Below are 20,702 nucleotides of genomic sequence, written 5' to 3'. Positions count from 1 at the left end.
ATATATATATATATAATAAAGTATAGGCTGAAAGTCAGCATAAAGTGCGCGATACTAAAGTAGAGCTTACTATAGATTTGGTAAGAAATTTATTAAAATAGGACTAAGCAAAAAATTACTACAAGTTTCAGATTACACAAAAGGTGTGTAACACTCATCAGATAAAATGCTTAGTGAGGACTAGTGATAGTCCTGATGAGTTATAGTAATAGTCCTCACTAAGCATTTTATCTGATGAGTGTTACACACCTTTTGTGTAATACGAAACCTTTAGTAATTTTTTGCTTGGTCATATTTTAATAAATTTCTTACCAAATTTATAATTGTTTCCTCACCCCGGATGCCCCATATGGGTGGTAAATTCTGCTCTAACTCGGGTCTCCTACCAGAGACCTGGGAGTTTGAGCACTCGCCTCAAGATCTTAGCTGTTCTCAATAGCGCACTTTTCTGCAACTCACCTGAGTTGATTGTTGTTGGTATTTGGGCAAGCCACATATGTATTATATATATATATATATATATATATATATATATATATATATATATATATATATATATAAATATATATATATAAATATATATATACAGTCTGTGTATGTATGTATATATTGTAATATGTATATAATATAAAGTATATATAAACTTATTTTAATTTTATAACGAAGTTTATATTTTTAAGGACAGATAAATCTATAAATCTAAAGCATTCACAAATTTTGATATCTGTTTATAGCCTGTAATGGTAAATGACAGGCTTCTAATTCTAATGCAATTTGTTTACCTGAATTGTGTTGTGAGCTTTGTGCACTGCTTCTTCCTGGATATTCACAAAATTTTCTAATGTCTTTGTGACCTCTAACAACTCTGGGTTGATGGCCCTTTAATTCAATTTTAGTGAGGTGTGGTAGACTCAGGATCTCCTTATCAATCTTCAACTTTTCCGAATCAATTGTAAGCTTTTTCAGATTCTTGAACGTGAATACGCAATTTGGAACATTCTCGATATTATTAATGGAGATGTCCAAATCCTTTAGCTGGGTGAGTCTGCTCAGGCTGCAATTAAACACAAACAGCATCTGATGTAGGTTTTCTGATGCTACAAATTTTCATGTCTTTTAAGCATTAAATCAAAACCATATTAGTGTATCAGTACTTTTCCAGGCTCATCATGCTCTTCCAATAGTTCGCTTGTTTACACCTGCTATAACATGGCTTTCAATTGATCACCTGTTTACATCTGCTATAATATAGCGGTTAATAGATCACCTTTTTACACCTGCTATAACATGACTTTTAATAGATCATCTGTTTCCACCTGCTGTAATATGACTCTCTATTGATTAACTGTCTCCGTCTGTCCTGTAATTGCATATGGTAGACTGTCTATTTGTACTGGTTGAGTCGTTGCTTTCAGTACATTTTTCAATGCCTGTTATTACTTCTTTTTAAGCTTTATCACCCAAATTGATTTTCAATGTCATTGATTAATTACTATGCATAGTGGTAGACTCATAGTTGTATTATACTAGTCAAATTCCCTGCATTGCACGAGTATTAGAAGAGCTTATAGACAGTCAGGCCCGTATTCCCTGGAGCGGCTGGCCGGCTAGCCGCCCCAACTTTTCAATGATTCTCGGCTAAATACTAAGAATTGCAGTCTAAGCTCATTCATTAGGAATTTCCAACAACTAGTTTACTAGCAACTAGTGTTCTATATTGTCTCCGTGGTGATCTCACCAAATGAGTGATCTGTGAGACTTTGTTAAAACTTGGAAACTGAACTTTATTGCATCCTAGCTGTGCTATCCGGCGTTGCCCATGTGATGAAAAGTTCTTTGAACAAAAAATCGATTTGTATTTAATATATAACAACATTTGCAATTCTAACTTTTAAACTACATATCATGAGCGAAGTGTTTTGGTGTAGTTGAAATAAATTAAAAGAGAAAATAAAAACAACTGTAAAGCTTTTCAAACTTTGTTAAACAATTGTAACTAAAAGCTTTGTGCAGGACAACTAAATTGAAAATAAATAAAACAACTGTAAAGGTTTTCAAACCACTGTAAATTATTGTCGATATCGTGGGGTCAAATAAATTAGCCCTAAAGAAAAAAATAAAGAAGCATTGCGTTGCATATGCTTAAGTTCCAAAATATTTCTGAACAGAGACATCGTACATTGTAACTCGTGGATGCAAGGCTAAAATAATTAGCATGGTTTATGGAGTATATGAAAACTTCTTTGGTCACTATGCCGTTCTAGCTCAGTGGTAGAGCGTCCAGATAAGGAACATGTAGGTGTGTTTATGGTAATTGTTGTGAGTTCCAATCCATCAGAAAGCACAAATTTCTTTATTCCAATATTTTAATAGCTATAACTGGAAGGACACACATACTTTGACAAATATATATATAGATAGTGGAGGGTGTGAAGAAGACCCCAAATTGCATTTTCCTTAGCACAACTGAATCAGAACATCGATGAGGAGCACTACGGGACAGGCTCGCTCAAATAATCTTCTAATATTACACATGTATAAAGATGTTGAAATAGATACAAAATCAGTTGTGAAAGATTTCTGCCATGTAAACATTGACAGAACAAGAGCTATTGCCATAAAAAAGTAAAAGCTCTTGTTCTGTCAAACAAGAGCTATTGCAATAAAAAAGTAATAGCTCTTGTTCTGTCAATGTCCCTTACAGAAATCTGTAGTGTCATGGGTTTTATATCATAATTTTATTATCATCCGTTGAATAAAAAATACGCTTTGCCTCTCATGAGCCATAAACAATATATTTATGTAGATTTTGATGCTTACAGTCGATTGCATTTATGCATACTTTGAGGGCTGTTGACGCTTAAAAGGTCCAGAGCTTTGGGGGGCTTACACCGCCCCCAAACCCCAACTGTTCATAGCTAGTCGCCTAACATTTGCTGCCCAACTTACAACCAGGAAATACAGGCCTGTAAACAGTGGCCGGTAATGTAGTTGCCTGCTACTTGCCATTAGCCTGGCACATTGCCAACGACTAATTTGATATATTTATATATTTTATTATATTTATATAGATTTATATATATATAGATTACCATAAAAGTTTTAATAACACTTGGTCGGAAAAAGTTTGAGAGAAGACATAGAATATGAGCGAGTTAATTTTAATGATATAAAAAATTGCTAAAAAAAGTTCAGAATCAATTCAAACGTTATGAAGAGGGATCAAAGGCATTGAAAAAATTGATGCTGTTTTTAACAGCTGTCACTAGTGCTAGTATGCTGGCAATTTGGTACACCATGAGAGATCGTCATTAGTATTCACTATGTGCTTAATGATCCCATGAAGTGGTAAGGCGACCGATTGGTGTAGTGATAACGTGCTTGCCTTTGCATCTGACACCACGTCTGCCATTTCCGCGCAAGGGAATGCTTTTCCTTACACTCGTAGTGTGACCTTAGACAGACACGGACAGACACGGACAGATATTATATGACGGACAAATGAACACTGCTCATATTATAGTAAAGATTAAGTTGTCAGTGATGATTTAGCAAAAATTCTATATTTCTATTCTTTCTTAGTTCAGTGCTGTTTGGTCAATTTGTTTTATTTAAATAATTACAGCTGATTGAATTTGCCCAAAGGAATTTTTCCTGATCAAATCATGAACTTAAGATTAAAATCAAGATTAAAATCGATAAAACTTGATCGCGATTAAAATGCCCAGATTAGTCAAAAGTGCAATTACGACGTCAATTATTGCGAAGAGACTGACAGAAGAGAGGCGTGTATCACTTCGACTTAACACAATAGCCGATATAAACTATTGCAACAATAACAACTAGTTATGTCCTTTTGCACATAATTTCTTCTAAGCGCCTTGATCGCGACAAAGTTTTAATCTAAAAACATCCTGATAACCAGATCACATCAATTATGAAAAACAATTGCAAATGATAGAAAAATACTGATAATTTCTGATAAAGTATACAAAAAAATTTGTGTAAGTTTATTTTTAACTATAATATCCGGGTCAATCAAATCATCCAATCAGCTTCTTCCAATGATTTATTCCGTTTACAAATTTTGGTCCAACAGTTCAGATTCATTTCATTAAATTAAATGAATAAGATGGATGCTTTTGTAGTTGTGGCAGCTCATCAAAATCAAAAGCCAATAATTAAAAAAATCGTTCTTATTTTTTAAGCGCTTTACCCGTCTGGTAGGTCTGTGAGTTTGTTATCATAGATCTTAAGGGTTGTAAGGCTGGTGAGACCACAGACTGCTTCTGGAAGTCCTTCAGAGAAGTCATTTGTGAAGAGCTGAAACTCGGTTAGACCTCTTAGAGAGGCTAGGCTGAAAATAAAAATCACAAAAAAGGAGAGTTCAACAAATTGTAGAATGTTTGCTGGAAGAGACAAACGAGTAAAAGGAAAGACCGAGCTGCTACTATCAACTTCTGGAAGTAGACTTCATGGTTTTAACCATAGCGATAAGTGGTAATGTCATGGGTCAGGGTATGCATTAAAAACAACAGAAGAGACTTCAATATCTATTGTGATTAGAATGTTAGAGGCAAGAAAGCTGGAAACAATGTGAGGCAGATTACGATTAAAGTTATTGCTGCGCAAGGTGAACTCCAAGCAAAAACAAAAAACCAGAGAAATGACTATAACATTACACTATCTTTTGGTAGACGTGGATATAAAGTGGCGCATAAAGGCATATGATTATATACTGTTAGAAAATGCACATAGGAGCTTTACCTAGGTCTCACTATTATTTGCTCCAGAACCATCAGCTATGGAAAATCATTCTGGCAGAAAAGCAATACTCATAAACCAACGATAAAAATAAATACCGATATACAAATTAACAGTATTGATGCAAAAGTGAACAAACTATGCTTTTCTTCAGCTTACAAAATTGTTGCGATGATTCAGATCAGAATCAACTACTCTAATAAACCTGGTAGAGAAGAAGCAGTCAACCAATTAGTAAGCTTTTCAAGAATGTCAAATACTTGAGAATGCTGAATATAACAAATTAGGCAGAGTAAAAGTTTTAGCTCTGCTAAAATAAATAGAAATCTCAGGAGCGGTATTGGATATCTAAATTTTGCGATTTGAACAATTCACACAAGTTTTCAAACAGAAGAAATCAAGAAGTTATGGTAATACTAACAACGATAATAATCATAATAATAACAATCGTAGTAACAATAATAATGATGATATCAATTGCTGACCTTTTTGGAATGGCTTTTATTTTGCATCTACCAAGACTAAGCACCTTCAGGGTGTTCAAAGTATGCAGTACTGGTGGGAGCCCTTCTGACAAGTCCTGATCCATGATATATAGCTCTGCCAAATGGGTAAACTTTGAAAGACTAAAAATTACAATTTACAGAAAGTTACATGTCTGGTACTCATTTTGCATAGCAAGTGCTTTGCAATTACTCACAGAGAGCTACCATAATGACAAACCCTGGGGTACACAATGGTCATATTATTACAGTGTTCCTGGGAACTGAACCTCAACTTATCATTTACAGGTCAGCTCTAGACTACCAAATCCAGTTTTAACCAAGTTTGCATGCACTGAACTGGCTAATTTTGCATTAGGTAATTGTACAACAAATGTATTCAAAATAACTGGCTAATAGCATCATCTCAGAGCATGCAATGCACTAGATTAACAAGCTGTTCCTGAGAATATTTGCTTGACGAAATTCTGTTTGTAGTCTGTCAAATTATTCAAACAGTTCTGGTACCTTTTCCAATCTTGTCGTTTCATCTTGTTCTGAATTAGGACACATTCGACTTCCTTCTTCTCTAAAAATATTTTCAATGTTATTAAATATATTATATTTACAATGCTATTATAAACTAATTTTAGACAATCTTATCTAGCCCGGAGTCAAACTAATTTGGAGTCTTAATAAGAAAGCATATTGCTGAACCTTTCTGATAAATTGCTTCTTGTTACATAAGAAGCAATAATGCTTAATAATGCAGTCATGTATTTATTTTATGTCCTGTTAAAAACCAAGTTTTTTGAATAACTCACCAGCAAAATTTTGCACTATTTTGTTTACATCAAAACTGAAAATAATTCTTTGCCTTTGATTTTACTTTAAAGCCTCTAATTGAACACCACTATGAGAGAAGGATTGAAAAATAGAGCGCCACCCTCTATTTGAACGCCACTTTTACAATCTTTGATCTTTATGAACCTATAATATCAAGTGATCAGTAGAAAAGTGTCCACAAAATCATATTATTAATGAATCGTTTACATCAATGACCATCAATTCCCTTGTTGTCAAACTCCAAAGCTTTTTATTTTTTTTTCTGAAACTTTAAAAGCAACGGCATAGAAATGATTAATAATTGTCTCAAGCTAATAGTACATAATTCCTTGTTTAATGGTTCTGCATGGTGCATGGTTTTATTACTTCAAAGTACATTACTTTACATGTATATAACAAGCGGTTTACATTTACGATGGTAGATGATCGACTAGTTTTAGGCCAAAGGTTACGTTTGGCAAGCAAAACTTTTACGCATTTAGGAAATGCAGCGTTTTGCTCTGCCGAAAATGTTCTACGCTAATATTGACAAGTTCATTAGTGCAAAAAAGAGTTGAGGTCTGAGGACATTGTGGACGGTGTTGAACAACCAGAATATGTTCGTTCCATCGAAAGCAACAATTAGAACGCAGCAATCAGAGCAAACGATGCAAATATTTTTATTTTAAAAACGTTAAATTTTGTTTTTGCGTATAGTATAAGTATGGTTTGTATTTGTAGCATTATAAATTAATAATTTGTAGCATCTGATAGATTATCACCTTATAACTTATAAATTCTCAGAATTATAGCATATTATTTGATAGCATCATTGCAATAATCTGATCTTACAATTGCTTGGCTCTCGTAACTCCTCTTCTATTGCACATAAAAAGCTAGTTTTGGTTGCGAACTATAGAAAACATATCAATGAGTGCAATGAGCTTTTATGCCACATTGGTAAACATAGATATAAAATAAAAATATGTGTTCAAATTTAGAATGAAATGAAAAATTGAAAGCTTAGCAAAATTGTGAAGCAGGACAGAAGGCTATTATATCATTGCAGGTTAGTTACAAGTGATAGATATCAGCTGGTAAAGATATTTTTTTAGTTTCTCAATGCAGATTTATTAAGAGATCTTTGACAAACTGAAGGTAAGTTAGCAGATTTATTGCATTAAAAAGGTTTAATATCGCTCCACCAGAAAAAGAGAGCAAAATATAAGCAAAATTTCCTTCGCCTGTAAAAGAACTAAATTTATCTTTCTAAAATTCTGTGTGTCAATTGAAAATTTCAACGCCAGCCTCTGTTTGAACGCCACCTCCAACTGACCACCATTATAAAAGAAGGGTTAAAAAATGGCGCCATGGCGTTCAATTAGAAGTGTTACGTTTTTTTTCCACATTATGTTGGAAACTAGGTTGTTTGAGTAGGTTCTAGCAATACAAGTGGACACTAACAGTTTAATCATGATGTGAAAATAAAAATCAAGTATTAATAAACTTGAGCAAGTTACCTTAGAGACATTCACTTAAAATTTAAAATGTATAATTTTAGAACTCAAAGCTATTTCGTTTCTTATAAAGATCTGCACTACAATAAAGAATTTAGATTAATTTTCATTTCCCTAAATGACAAGACACACAGATGGATACTCGTGAAGGCAATGTTTCATGTTGCGAAAATAGGATCATATGATAGCAAAATCATAAATAATGACAGGTTGAGTTTTCCTCTTGCTGGTAAAATATAAAAGCGAGTCTAGAGGACAGTTGTATATCTTTAGTTTTATCACTTAATATTTTTTGATGGTTATACATGTATACCCACCCTTTTTGTCCTTGACATCTTCAAATAGTACTCTTCTTTTCTTAGCGTCTGCCTTTCCTCCCTGGGAGCTGGTAGAAGATCTGGTAGCTGCTACATCAGAGTACAGTTGTAAATCTCTAGTTTTATCACCTCATGTTTTCATTGAGCAAATTTATACAAAATTCCTCTTTCTCACTCCTCTCTCTCACTCCTCTCTCACTCCTCTCTCTCTTTTTCACTCCTCTCAGTCATCTCTCTCACTTGTCTTTCAAACTTCTCATCTCTCACACTCCTCTCACACTTTTCTCTCTCACACTCCTCTCTCACACTACTCTCTCTCTCTCTCTCTCTCTCTCTCTCTCTCTCTCTCTCTCTCTCTCTCTCTCTCTCTCTCTCTCTCTCTCTCTTATCTCTCACTCATGTACATCTCACTCATATCTTCCACTCATCTCTCTCACTCATTTCTCTCACTCATCTCTCTCACTCATTGCTCTCTCACTCTCTCTCTCTCTCTCTCTCTCTCTCTCTCTCTCTCTCTCTCTCTCTCTCTCTCTCTTTCTCTCTCTCACTCATCTCTCTCTCATCTCTCTCTCACTCTCTCTCACTCTCTCTCACTCTCTCTCTCTCTCTCTCTCTCTCACTCATATCTCTCACTTGTCTGTCTTTCTCCTTGCCTCTCCCTCTCTCTCATCTCTTTTTTTCTCAATCACCTTCCTTTCTAACTCACCTCTCTCTCTTTCCTTTATCTCTCTCTCAATCATCTCCCTCAAAGTTAGGCACAAGTCATACTCACTCACCTTAAGATAACATTGGAGCAAAAGTTCAGTGATCCTTTTGTAAGAGAACTTTAAGCATTGCAATTAAATGTTAATTCTATTTTTATTGTTACAAAATGGGAAAAATTGGGAATCAAAAAATGGTAAAGCATAAGTTTACGTTTCTAATGCAGATATTGTAGTGCATATATCTGCGCTATACTACAATTAAGTTGTACGTGACTAATGAACTCAGTTACACAAGACACTTAAAGAAGTCATGCATATCAAACACAAGTCATAACTGCAAATCTCTGAATCAAAATAGATCTTAATTGACTATATAGCGTCTGCCTTTCCTCTCTGGGAGCTACTAGAAGATCTGGTAGCTGCTACATTATAGTACAGTTGTAAATCTATAGTTTTGTTACCTCGTGTTTTTGTCAAATAAATTCATAAAAAATTCAAATGCCGTTCATATACCCACCCTTCTTGCCCTTGACATTTTCTTCTGGTATTTTTCTTTTTGTAGCCTTTGCCTTTCCTCCACGAGAGCTGTGAGAATCCATTTTGTTTTTTGTTTTGCTAAAATTTTATTAAATATAGTTGTGAATAACTAATTTAGAGACATAAATAAAATGTTAAAGTAATATTGAAACATAAATAAAAAAGTGTTTTTATTGTCGCATTATCATAAAACAGGTGAACTGAGATGTAGCCTTGGCCACACAAGAGACAGACAATGTATACTTAAAGACAATGATTACGATCACAGGCTAAGTTAACTATAACCTATTTTAACTTGCTCATTGTTATATTTTTTTATTTTTAATGAATTATTTTTAAACTTTATTCTAACTCCAACCTTTCCACTCACTTCAGATTGTCTATTTCTATTATTTTAATTCACTGAACAACTTTGTGAAATGTTTGTAAATGAAATTCTTCTTTTACAATCAAATTTAATAACTGAGCACATTCTCTGCCAAAAGTAAGCTTCAAAATAGTTTATAACATTTTATAGTATTATTATTAGCATTCTGTAGCGGTAGTGAGATTACCTTAAATATAGCCTGTATGGATAGTTATTGCTAGTAATTCTTAAAGTAGCTTTATAGATATAGCAGAGGTCCTGAGAAAATAGCTTTGACTTGTGCAAACAGGTGGCAAGGAAGTTTTTGCTAGAAATCAAGTTTAACCTTGTAAGAAAAGCTCAATACTATTGATTCTCATCGAACTTTTCATCAGACAATCAACATGTCAAAGCCTTTTTACTAGTATCAAGTAAATGCCTCTCCAAATATAATTGATTTTAGCTCTGCTTCAGGAGCTCACATTAACAACCACAAACTGAGAAAACTAGTTTCTCTTCTCATCCATAATGCTCAGATAAGATGAAAGTGTGATTAACGCATCAATAGTTGCAAAGAGACCGATAGAATAGAGATACATAAAGCTGCAACTTGAACACAACAGCTGATATCAACTATAGCAACGATACCAATTAGTGACATCATCTTGCGCATATTTTGCTTCTGAGCATTTTAACCGTGATAAAGTTTTGAAACCTTTATAAATGTTTAAAAAATAGACCGGATTGCAGTTTGTACTTATTTCAATAACTAAGGATTGTTTGATTGCAGCAACCATAACATCAGAAATAGCAACTTACATGGTGGTTTAATGTACGATGATCTACCTATACTACACGTACATGTATATAAGCTGTTATGGTATAGTGGTTCAGATTTGCAGAATGTAAACAGAAAGTTGGAATTCAGTCAAGTACTGTACTATATTCTCACAGAATAAGCTCCTTTGTTCTAATAATAAAAATGACAAAGAAGAATCAACCAGAAGTGTAGATCGATGTTTCCACTTGCAAATTTACAGTCAAAACAAACTGCTAAAAGCTAATTATAGATTTTCATCTATTGACTTTAGACCAAAAAGTTTAACCTAGCTTACGAATCATTACATAATCTTCAGCCTGTGAACCAATCCTTTTGCATGGCTAACTACATGTGTTCGCTTAAAAGCTAGAAACGGTTTGTTTAGTCCAGCAACAATGTTACAAAAATAAACAATCATGCCTCATTCAGAATGCAAGATAAATAGATCCAATTGAACAAAAAGATGAAAAGAAACAACTGCTATAATGCCTTCTGACTTTCATCTAATCAAGCAGCTACTGCCCGTCGTGTTTAATCAATAAAATTCTGTTTACATAACCACCAGCATTGGAAAGGGCACAATAGCAAGAAGGGGAACTTTCCTGCTAAAAATCTATTCAGGATATAATATCTTCTAACTATGAAATATCTTACATTGATCTGCAAAAATTAAAAATTGATTACATACTTGAACCAATGAGTAATGTTGTACAAAAACCTGTCCTATAACCATAAAGAAACATAACTGAAAAATGGTAGGAAGTCAACTCTCATTGGTAATGAGATTTGTGTCTCTTGCCTGAGCTCTGAGCTGCACTGATGAGGCTTTAATAGCCGAAACAGTACTGTCTGTAGCATGAGTATTATGCTCCCTCACTTCGGTGTGGTTGAGCACTCTGTGAGAGGTCCGGCACTATTAACCTTTGCGCGAAGCTCATCACTTTTGTGATGAGCTATATATAAAAATTATTTATGTTAAATATACAGTCGAAGAAGAAAGTTGCAGTTCACTAGAAGAGAGTGCTCAACAGTTTTGTAGTTTTCATCTCTTAATATATTTTATATATAAAATATATATATAATATCGGTAATGTTAGACTGATTTTCAAAAAATCTAGTATTTGAGTGAGAATATTTTTACTGTATAATCATTTGAATACAATTTTGAATGTGCTATCAAATGAACTTTGTACTGTGAAAGTTTAACAGGTAACAGAAAACGCTGAACAATCAAGGACTGAGATGAAATCAGTGGTGGCTTATCAGAGATTATACGCATCAGACGCCTTTGGTGTAAAGTAGTTTAGCCTACTCTATTCAACAAAAAGCAAGGATTTGAGGCTTTGAATACTCAAAGATATTCCATCAAATATTTATTTAATCATGAAGGATAAATCCAATATCATACAGTAAATTTCATAACCTATACAATAGGTTATAACTTATACAATGGTTTATTTTGTAACCTTTTGTATAACAACTTAATTGTGTTTATATCATCTATACATATCTATACATAACATATGATATAAACACATCTGTAACTATAATCTGTAAGTAACTGGTAAGGTAAGTTTGTACCACCAATTTACCTTACCAGTTACTTACTAGTTAGCGCACACCTAAAAAAAACTAGTTTTGTCTGTCAGATCTTTAGCTCATATCATAATAAAAATAATTAGACTAACATGTTTACAATTATACCTGGTGTTGGAGGAAGAAAAAGGTTGTTTAAGGATTTTTATTGTATAAATATATGTCACAGAGGGTTAAAGAACAACATAGAGTTGTGTGCACCTGTCACGTATAGAAGCTTCCATGTATAACCTAGAGACCATTGTTTCATCTCTACTACAAGTTATTTATACTACGAACAATCATCAAAATGTGTTTATGTGGTTATGACTGAAGGTTTTTATTTCTTTTGGAATGTGATGATTGTTTGTCACTTTTTACTGAGCACCTTTTAAATCTTTTAAATGCTGCATGCATGTTTTAACTGTTGCATCTATGAAAGCAGAAATGGTTGAAATTTCTGTAAAAGGTAAAGGCTTGGGTTTCTTTTTTTCTGTCTTATGAATGAAAGAGTAAAGGTGATTTATGCACGAATTATTCGGTTTTATAACGTTAAATCTGTAATTTTTAAAAACAACAACTTTTCTTCTAAGGGAATATGGATGTTGATGGCGCGTAAAAAGGCGCGTTGATGGCTTGTAAATCATAAATTACAAGCATTGATTAGTGCTCACTGATGCCCAGATGTATTATGTATCACAGTTGCAGTAAAATGTAGCCTGAATATCTATTTAGTTGCAATAGCAGTGCAGTAGCAGTAGTAAAAATGTCATAGCCATGCACTATGCAGTATAATTGCATTGTGTACTTTTACCACTGCGCAATACCCAGTGCAATACATGCATTACAACAATTTTCTAATGCGCAGTAAGTAGATTGGTGCAGTAGTAGTAGTATTACCTGCTGCACCGTGGGCAGTGTTGTATTTAGTAGGAGTATTGCTGAAGTGCATTTCACAGTGCTAAAGGCAGTATGCACTTTTGCATTACACTCTAAATACATGTACAGCACACTTTCATAAAGGAGCCATCACAGAAACAAGTATTGAGCTGACTTGGTCGCAACCACAACAAAATTACAAGATGTGAATGCTGCTTAAACTGCTCAAGAGTAGAAGTAGGTCAACAAAGTGATCCCAATGAGCATGTAGTACATGACTGAAATTGGAATCTATTAGGATTGTAAAATACTGTACTTATTAATAATAATGCTAATGAAAATACAATACAAGGACCCACAATTTTACCAAAATGATGATAATACCTGACTCTCTATTCCTAAATGATATGATAGTCAGAGCAAATTTTCATAGCATCTGACAAGTTTTTACAATGCAGTACTGACGCTCTGAAAGCCAGTAGTGTCAGTTGAACCGCAGTATAAACTTATATTATTGCACAGATGCAGTACAAAGGCAGTTTCAAGTTTTGAAATTGCATGTTTGCAATATGCATGAATTGCTGGTTTTCAGAAAAGGCATAGTAGAAGTAAACGCGTCCTGAACAATCACTGCACACCATACTGCAATGATGCCATATACTTTTAGTCCGTCACAACTCTGCCATCTACATGCATTGAACTTTGTCAGCTATTCCACTATTTTCCCAAAAAGGCTTTACAAACGGTTTTGAATGTTGTTTCTGTAGTACATTTGTACTTTCAATCTGTGACAAGAATTCAAGCCAACTCTGCTTACTATGAGACCAGCAACAGAATAAGGAAGAAACAGAACTTTTTCCTGACAATATACACATCAGTTTCAGTTGTCTTTCAAACAAAGTCGCAAAAAGTTGCAAAAAATCTAGCACTTACCCTTTACTTTTGTTCACAAATTTGGAGCTTTTACGCAAACAGTATTGACTGACATTAGCAGCACTTTGTTATGCAGTAACTGACCTTGGCAGCACTTTGTTATGCAGTAACTGACCTTGGCAGCATTTTGTTATTCCATAACGACATTCAGTTATTTCTATAAAGCATATCAGATGAATAGCTGCTATGTAGAACTATTACAAAAGAGTTTTATTGATTATCATATATTGATACACGCCTTGCAATGCACTCCGACATTGCTGTATCATTGCATAAATCAATGGAGTAATACTTTTTTGTTTATTCAAAATGTATGGGTAGTACTATTAGTGGGTGTTTCAACACCAACACACAACCTCCATTGTTGTATGTTTCAAGTTGTGAGCTTTCTGTTACTACAACTTACAAGTCATTATCCCGACTCCTTTGCAAAAGTATTAGATTACCAACTTTTTAAGCGTTTCTGTTTAACTTATTCAGTAGTTCCTGAGTTCTGCCTTTGCAATTTTTATGTTTATTTTGACATGTACCGAGAAACATCATTTTGTCGATGATTACCAATTACACATACAACAACTTGATAGAATGGGATCCTTAATACGCAGCTGAAAGCGTGATCTCTCAGTATAACTGAAGTTCAACTGATTACTCTTGTTTCAGTTATTAAAAGTTTGTACACTTCCAAAAGGTTGTTGTCCTCATTATGATCATAAATGGATTTAAATAGATTTAAATACCTCACCTCGATTATACACAGAGAAAACAATTCTGACACAGCCAAATCTTAAAGAATGTATGTCAAATATACAAGTTAGATAGATATTAACTTCATTATCACAGGTCCAAGTAAATTAGATCATGAAACTAAAAATAAAATAAAGAATAGTAAAGGAAGATTACCGATATGTGTACTTTGCATTCTGGGAGTCCTGCATGCTGTGAGAGATCATCATGTGTAATAAATAACTGCACAATTATTCCACAATGCAGCAAAGTGGTCAGATGGTTAAGTTGGTAGTGTAACTGGTTGAAAATCTGATTATCCAGTTTCGATTTTCGTATGGGGTAATATGTCTTCCTAATGCTCTTAACTTGGCTTCGAGCAGATAAACAGACACGGCCCTTATTATAGTAAATATTGGAAGAAAGAACTCTTTTTTACATAGTGCTGCTCTATAATATGGATAGGTAAGATGTTGGTGTCTGGTATAAGGTGTAGTGGTTTTTTGGGAAAGTAGGAATGTAATGGATTGTCAGGCAGATCGGAGATGTAGTCTGAGTATTTTAAACCATAAGAACCTAAAATTACATTTAGTTCGTCAGCATTCAGGGCATTTAGATGCTGGTCGTACCTGTTCATATCAGGTAGCATAATTCTAAAGTGTAATTTTTGAACATTCTATTTGTTTTTTCAGTTTGTGATATGAAGGAATACTAGTTATACAGTAGCTATAGTCAATGTTAATAGTCTGAGGTATAGTTGCTAGTTAATAATTTATAGTTAACGATAGGACAAGTTACATTATATTTAACAATAAGTTATAGTTAACAATAAGTTATGTTACAGTTAATGATAAGCTAAGTTATGGTTAACAATAAGTAACTTTTGTGAACTTCAAGAATCAAATATTGTAAGAAAGAACTCTTTTTTACATAGTGCTGCTCTATAATATGGATAGGTAAGATGTTGGTGTCTGGTATAAGGTGTAGTGGTTTTTTGGGAAAGTAGGAATGTAATGGATTGTCAGGCAGATCGGAGATGTAGTCTGAGTATTTTAAACCATAAGAACCTAAAATTACATTTAGTTCGCCAGCATTCAGGGCATTTAGATGCTGGTCGTACCTGTTCATATCAGGTAGCATAATTCTAAAGTGTAATTTTTGAACATTCTATTTGTTTTTTCAGTTTGTGATATGAAGGAATACTAGTTATACAGTAGCTATAGTCAATGTTAATAGTCTGAGGTATAGTTGCTAGTTAATAATTTATAGTTAACGATAGGACAAGTTACATTATATTTAACAATAAGTTATAGTTAACAATAAGTTATGTTACAGTTAATGATAAGCTAAGTTATGGTTAACAATAAGTAACTTTTGTGAACTTCAAGAATCAAATATTGTAAGAAAGAACTCTTTTTTACATAGCGCTGCTCTATAACATGAATAGGCAAAGTGTTGGTGTCTGGTATAAGGCGTAGTGGAACTTCTGGGAAAGTAGGGATGTAATGGATCGTCAGGTAGACTTTAAACAGCAAATATCTGAAAGCACATTTACCTCTTCAGCACTTGGTTGTAACTGTCCATATCAGGTAGAATAACCCTAAAACATAATTTTTGAAACATTCTAATTTTTTTCAATTAGTTTTCAATACCAAGGAATACCAGTTATAATTATACTCATAGTTAACAGTCTGAATTATAGTTATTAGTTAATAATTTATATTTTACTATAAGTTAATTTATAGTTAACAATAAGTTAAGTTACAGTCAACAATAAGTTAAAGTTAACAATATGTTAAGTTATATTTAACAATGAGTTAAGTTATGGTTAACAATAAGTTAAGTTATATTTAACAATAAGTTATGTTACAGTTAACAATAAGTTAAGTTATGGTTAACAATAAGTAAGCTTATTAAACGTCAAAAACCAGAACCTGTTATCAATTTTAACTAGGTTGCTGCAAGAAAGCCCAGTTTTCTAATAAATTAGACCTATAAATTTTATGTGTTACAGTGATTTGTAAGAACACAGGCTATGCATAGCTGATTTTATAAAAAAATTTAAAGGTAATCACATTATATGTTCAGCAAAGATTGTCAATCTCAGCTGTGCAATGAAATACATACTGAAGTCTATTAGAATATGCGCACTCTCAAATCTCATGCTGCAACTAAAAGACTGTTTTCACCCGTAATCTATCCAAGAAGGCAGCTCGTTGAGTAAATGTTTCAAATTCTATATATGATTTTGTCCAAAACAATAATGTAAATATTTTAATCCAATCTAATACTCGCAACAGATTTGCTTAAACATTTCTGCTTTGTTTTATTACATGTATATACTCTGCATATTAAAAGAGCACGGCTTCGTTTCTTTATGTTGAAATTTGAAGGTAATGTATTGTATTCTAATAAAAAGTCTAAAACCTAAAGTATAACCATAAAATATTTTAGTGTTTTAGAAATTGCAAAATACGTTAAGTATTTTGAAACTTGCAGCAAACCTAACTAGTTGCAAAGGATATACTGCCGAATACACTGAATACTTGTCATCTCATGTCAACCTACCTGAATACATGTCATCTCATGTCAACCTATTTGAATGCATGGCGTCTCATGTCAACCTACCTAAATACATGGCATCTCATGTCAACCTACCTGAATATGTGGCTTCTCATGTCAACCTACCTAAATACATGTCGCCTCATGTCAACCTACCTGAATACGTAGCGTCTCATGTCAACCTAACTGAATGCATGCTGTCTCATGTCAACCTAGCTAAATACATGGTGTCTCATGTCAACCTACCTGCATGCATACATGTCGTCTCATGCCAAATCTGCCTGTTATGAGACAAACAATAGAATCAAGAAGATATAGAAACATTTGCTTATCCAAATATCTTTTAATCTTCAGATCAGCAACTATTTAGTTAACAATTAGTTTTTTGTCTCTTAAAAACAATATCACATCTCCTTGTGAAAGTTTTTAAAGAAAAAATAGCACGCCACTTCAGTTTTTGTTCATAAACTTAGAAATCTGAAGCAATTACTATTGACCGAGCTCGGCAGCACTTTGATATGAGGTAACCAGTTTCAATTATTTCTATAATGCATGCCAGATGGATAGCTACAAGGTAAGACTACTAAGAAATATATTCGTGAATAAAGATATGAACACCCACCATCATTTTAGGACATCAACTGGGTTGTTGTTTTCTTATCGCCATTCGATCCCATTCAGGGAGAATGATTCTTCAGCAATCTTTCTAAATATTAAATAATTCCATCACGGCGTTTGTTATGTCTTCCTCTATGTTATAAATAATGACATGGCTACTTAACTAGTTCATTTGAGGCCATTATCTCTCTCTCTTTCTCTCTCTCTCACCCTCCTTCTCTCAGCACCATGTCCTGCGATGGCATAGGTGAGCATAGTTTCACCTCACTTTCTATAACCATGTGAATTGTTTAACAAATTGAAGTTGCGTGCTCTATATGATGATATACAGGAGGATACAACTCACCAAATTAGATGTTACAGTCTCAAATAGATCTTTAAGCCAAAGTGAGCTTTTTTACAAGTTAGTATGGTTCCAAAGTTCTCTGAATCGTACCATCCATTATTTTAGATTACCACAACAATCCGGTCAGAAGGCTTACCCGGCGTTACTTTTTCTACCATTGTTAAATTTAGTTTCAGCATTTCGTTTATGCAAAATATCTAATGCAACAGAATAAAATCTAATGAATGCATTCTTATTATAAGTGGCAAAGCTGAGGCAATGTTTTACATGTATATTTGTTGCAAAGCAAAATACTATCTTTGAAAATTTCCCCTTTTCCTAGTTACTTGGTGTACATATGCTACCCTGAAAAGAGTGAACTTCCACCAGCATCAGCGCGTGCAGTAAACAACTGTACAACTGTGAGTCATTATTAAGCAGTGTCACAAGATAGAACATTATCTCAGCAAAGTAGTTTATTGTGTACTACACACAGCAGCGTGCATCCATCATAGCAAATATGCATAGTAATCTGTATGAAAAATTCAAAAACCACTAAAAGTTACACAATTGTGTTGGCAACATTAATAGTAAGAATAAATAAGTAGTCAAATATTAAGTTAAAAATATAAATTGAAGCTATGATTATATAATATAATGAAATCAAAAGTTCAAGCAGAAATTTTTAATCTGTCAGACAGAGGGCTTTAGCAACAAAATAATATCTTACGCTGATTAAAAAAGGAAATGCAAACAAACACCGGTGTTGAATTCAAAATATTTCTATAATTTGGTTTGCTGGCAAAATACCTGTTTTTTTGCCTGAAGGAACATAGTGCTTACTGTGAGTGCAGCATATTAGATGATTTAAAAAAAGCCTCATATGTTTTATGACCAAGGTTACTCAAAAAACCGTTAAAAATAAAAAAACAACGAAAACTATCTTAGACAAATATATGAATGATGTACATATTGAGTATTGATGGTATCAGCTGATTTACTCATGAAGGGAGCTTGAGTCTCTTTAAAAGGTTGATAACTCCCAACAACTCTCAGGCTACAAAAAGTTAGGGTCTCCTGTTTTCTAATTTAATCCTAAAACAATTCAGGATGAATTATGAAAACACACAAAATCCAGAAAATATCATAACTTACAACAATTTATAAACACTTGGTCATACTGGATTAATAAACTGTTTGCTGTGCATCTACGCTATTATATGATTAACAATTGAAAAATATAACTTTAATTTCTTTAACTGCATAACATATGCACTGCAAAAGTGCACAAGTCCAAGATGAACTTTATTCACAATTTTGGTCAGGTAAGTTTGTCATTGTTCAACCGTTGACAAGTAACAGAATATAAATACTTTGTTTGAAATTTTCTATAATAATCTTAAGCAGAGTACACATTTTATGTCATAGTCTTTTAGTGTCCACCCAACTAAGGACTACTGTATATTTAGTCTACAACCAACTAGAGACTGCTGTCTATTGAGTCTCCACCCAACTGGAGACTACACTGTATTGAGTCTCCACCCAACTAGAGACTGCTATGTATTTAGTCTCCACCCAACTAGGGACTGCTGTGTATTTAATCTCTACTCAACTAGAGAATGCTGTGAATTTAGTCTCAACCCAACTAGAGACTGCTGTGTATTTAGTCTCCACCCAACTAGGGACTACTGTGTATTGAGTCTCCACCCAACTAGGGACTGCTGTGTATTTAGTCTCCACCCAACTAGAGACTACTGTGTATTTAGTCTCCACCCAACTAGAGACTGCTGTGTATTTAGTCTCCACCCAACTAGAGACTGCTGTGTATTTAGTCTCCACCCAACTAGGGACTGCTGTGTATTTAATCTCCACCCAACTAGAAACTGCTGTGTATTTAGTCTTCACCCAACTAGGGACTGCTGAGTATTTAATCTCAACCCAACTAGAGACTGCTGTGTATCTAGTCTTCACCCAACTAGAGACTGCTGTGTATTTAGTCTCCACCCAACTAGAGACTGCTGTGTATTTAGTGTCCACCCAACTAGGGACTGCTGTGTATTTAGTATCCACCCAACTAGAGACTGCTGTGTATTTAGTCTCCACCCAACTAGGGACTGCTGTGTTTTTAATCTCTACTCAACTAGAGAATGATGTGTATTTAGTCTTCACCCAACTAGAGACTGCTGTGTATTTAGTCTCCACCCAACTAGGGACTGCTGTGTATTTAATCTCTACTCAACTAGAGAATGCTGTGTATTTAGTCTCAACCCAACTAGAGACTGCTGTGTATTTAGTCTCCACCCAACTAGGGACTACTGTGTATTGAGTCTCCACCCAACTAGGGACTGCTGTGTATTTAGTCTCCACCCAACTAGAGACTACTGTGTATTTAGTCTCCACCCAACTAGAGACTGCTGTGTATTTAGTCTCCACCCAACTAGAGACTGCTGTGTATTTAGTCTCCACCCAACTAGAGACTGCTGTGTATTGAGTCTCCACCCAACTAGGGACTGCTGTGTATTTAGTCTTCACCCAACTAGGGACTGCTGTGTATTTAGTCTCCACCCAACTAGGGACTGCTGTGTATTTAGTGTCCACCCAACTAGGGACTGCTGTGTTTTTAGTCTCCACCCAACTAGAGACTGCTGTGTATTTAGTCTCCACCCAACTAGGGATTGCTGTGTATTTAGTCTCCACCCAACTAGAGACTGCTGTGTATTTAGTCTCCACCCAACTAGGGATTGCTGTGTATTTAGTCTCCACCCAACTAGGGAC

The 20,702-nt window shown here is 34.2% G+C and overlaps 1 protein-coding gene across 1 annotated transcript; it reads right to left on the bottom strand.

Moving 5' to 3' along the window:
- Window positions 1–708: 708 nt before the first annotated feature.
- LOC137394309 (leucine-rich repeat protein SHOC-2-like) lies at window positions 709–9,208 on the bottom strand. The gene is made up of 6 exons (XM_068081028.1): window positions 9,127–9,208; window positions 7,906–7,995; window positions 5,775–5,835; window positions 5,250–5,390; window positions 4,217–4,357; window positions 709–1,054 (listed from the first exon to the last, which is right to left on the bottom strand). Exons 1-6 carry the CDS (start codon window positions 9,206–9,208, stop codon window positions 709–711), a joined length of 861 nt encoding a protein of 286 aa, XP_067937129.1.
- Between the last annotated feature and the right edge of the window lie 11,494 nt (window positions 9,209–20,702).

This window comes from Watersipora subatra, chromosome 4 (assembly GCF_963576615.1).
Source record: "Watersipora subatra chromosome 4, tzWatSuba1.1, whole genome shotgun sequence".
In the NCBI taxonomy this organism is placed as follows: domain Eukaryota; kingdom Metazoa; phylum Bryozoa; class Gymnolaemata; order Cheilostomatida; family Watersiporidae; genus Watersipora; species Watersipora subatra.
This window is presented reverse-complemented; position numbering and strand designations above follow the sequence as displayed.

Excerpts from the sequence above, each read along its gene's own strand:
- LOC137394309 (XM_068081028.1), bottom strand. The coding sequence starts at position 9,208 with ATGGATTCTCACAGCTCTCGTGGAGGAAAGGCAAAGGCTACAAAAAGA. Across the intron at positions 4,358-5,249 it reads ATAAAAGCCATTCCAAAAAG|CCTAGCCTCTCTAAGAGGTC; the intron begins GTCAGCAATTGA and ends TTTTATTTTCAG. Across the intron at positions 1,055-4,216 it reads CTCACAGACCTACCAGACGG|CCTGAGCAGACTCACCCAGC; the intron begins GTAAAGCGCTTA and ends GTTTAATTGCAG.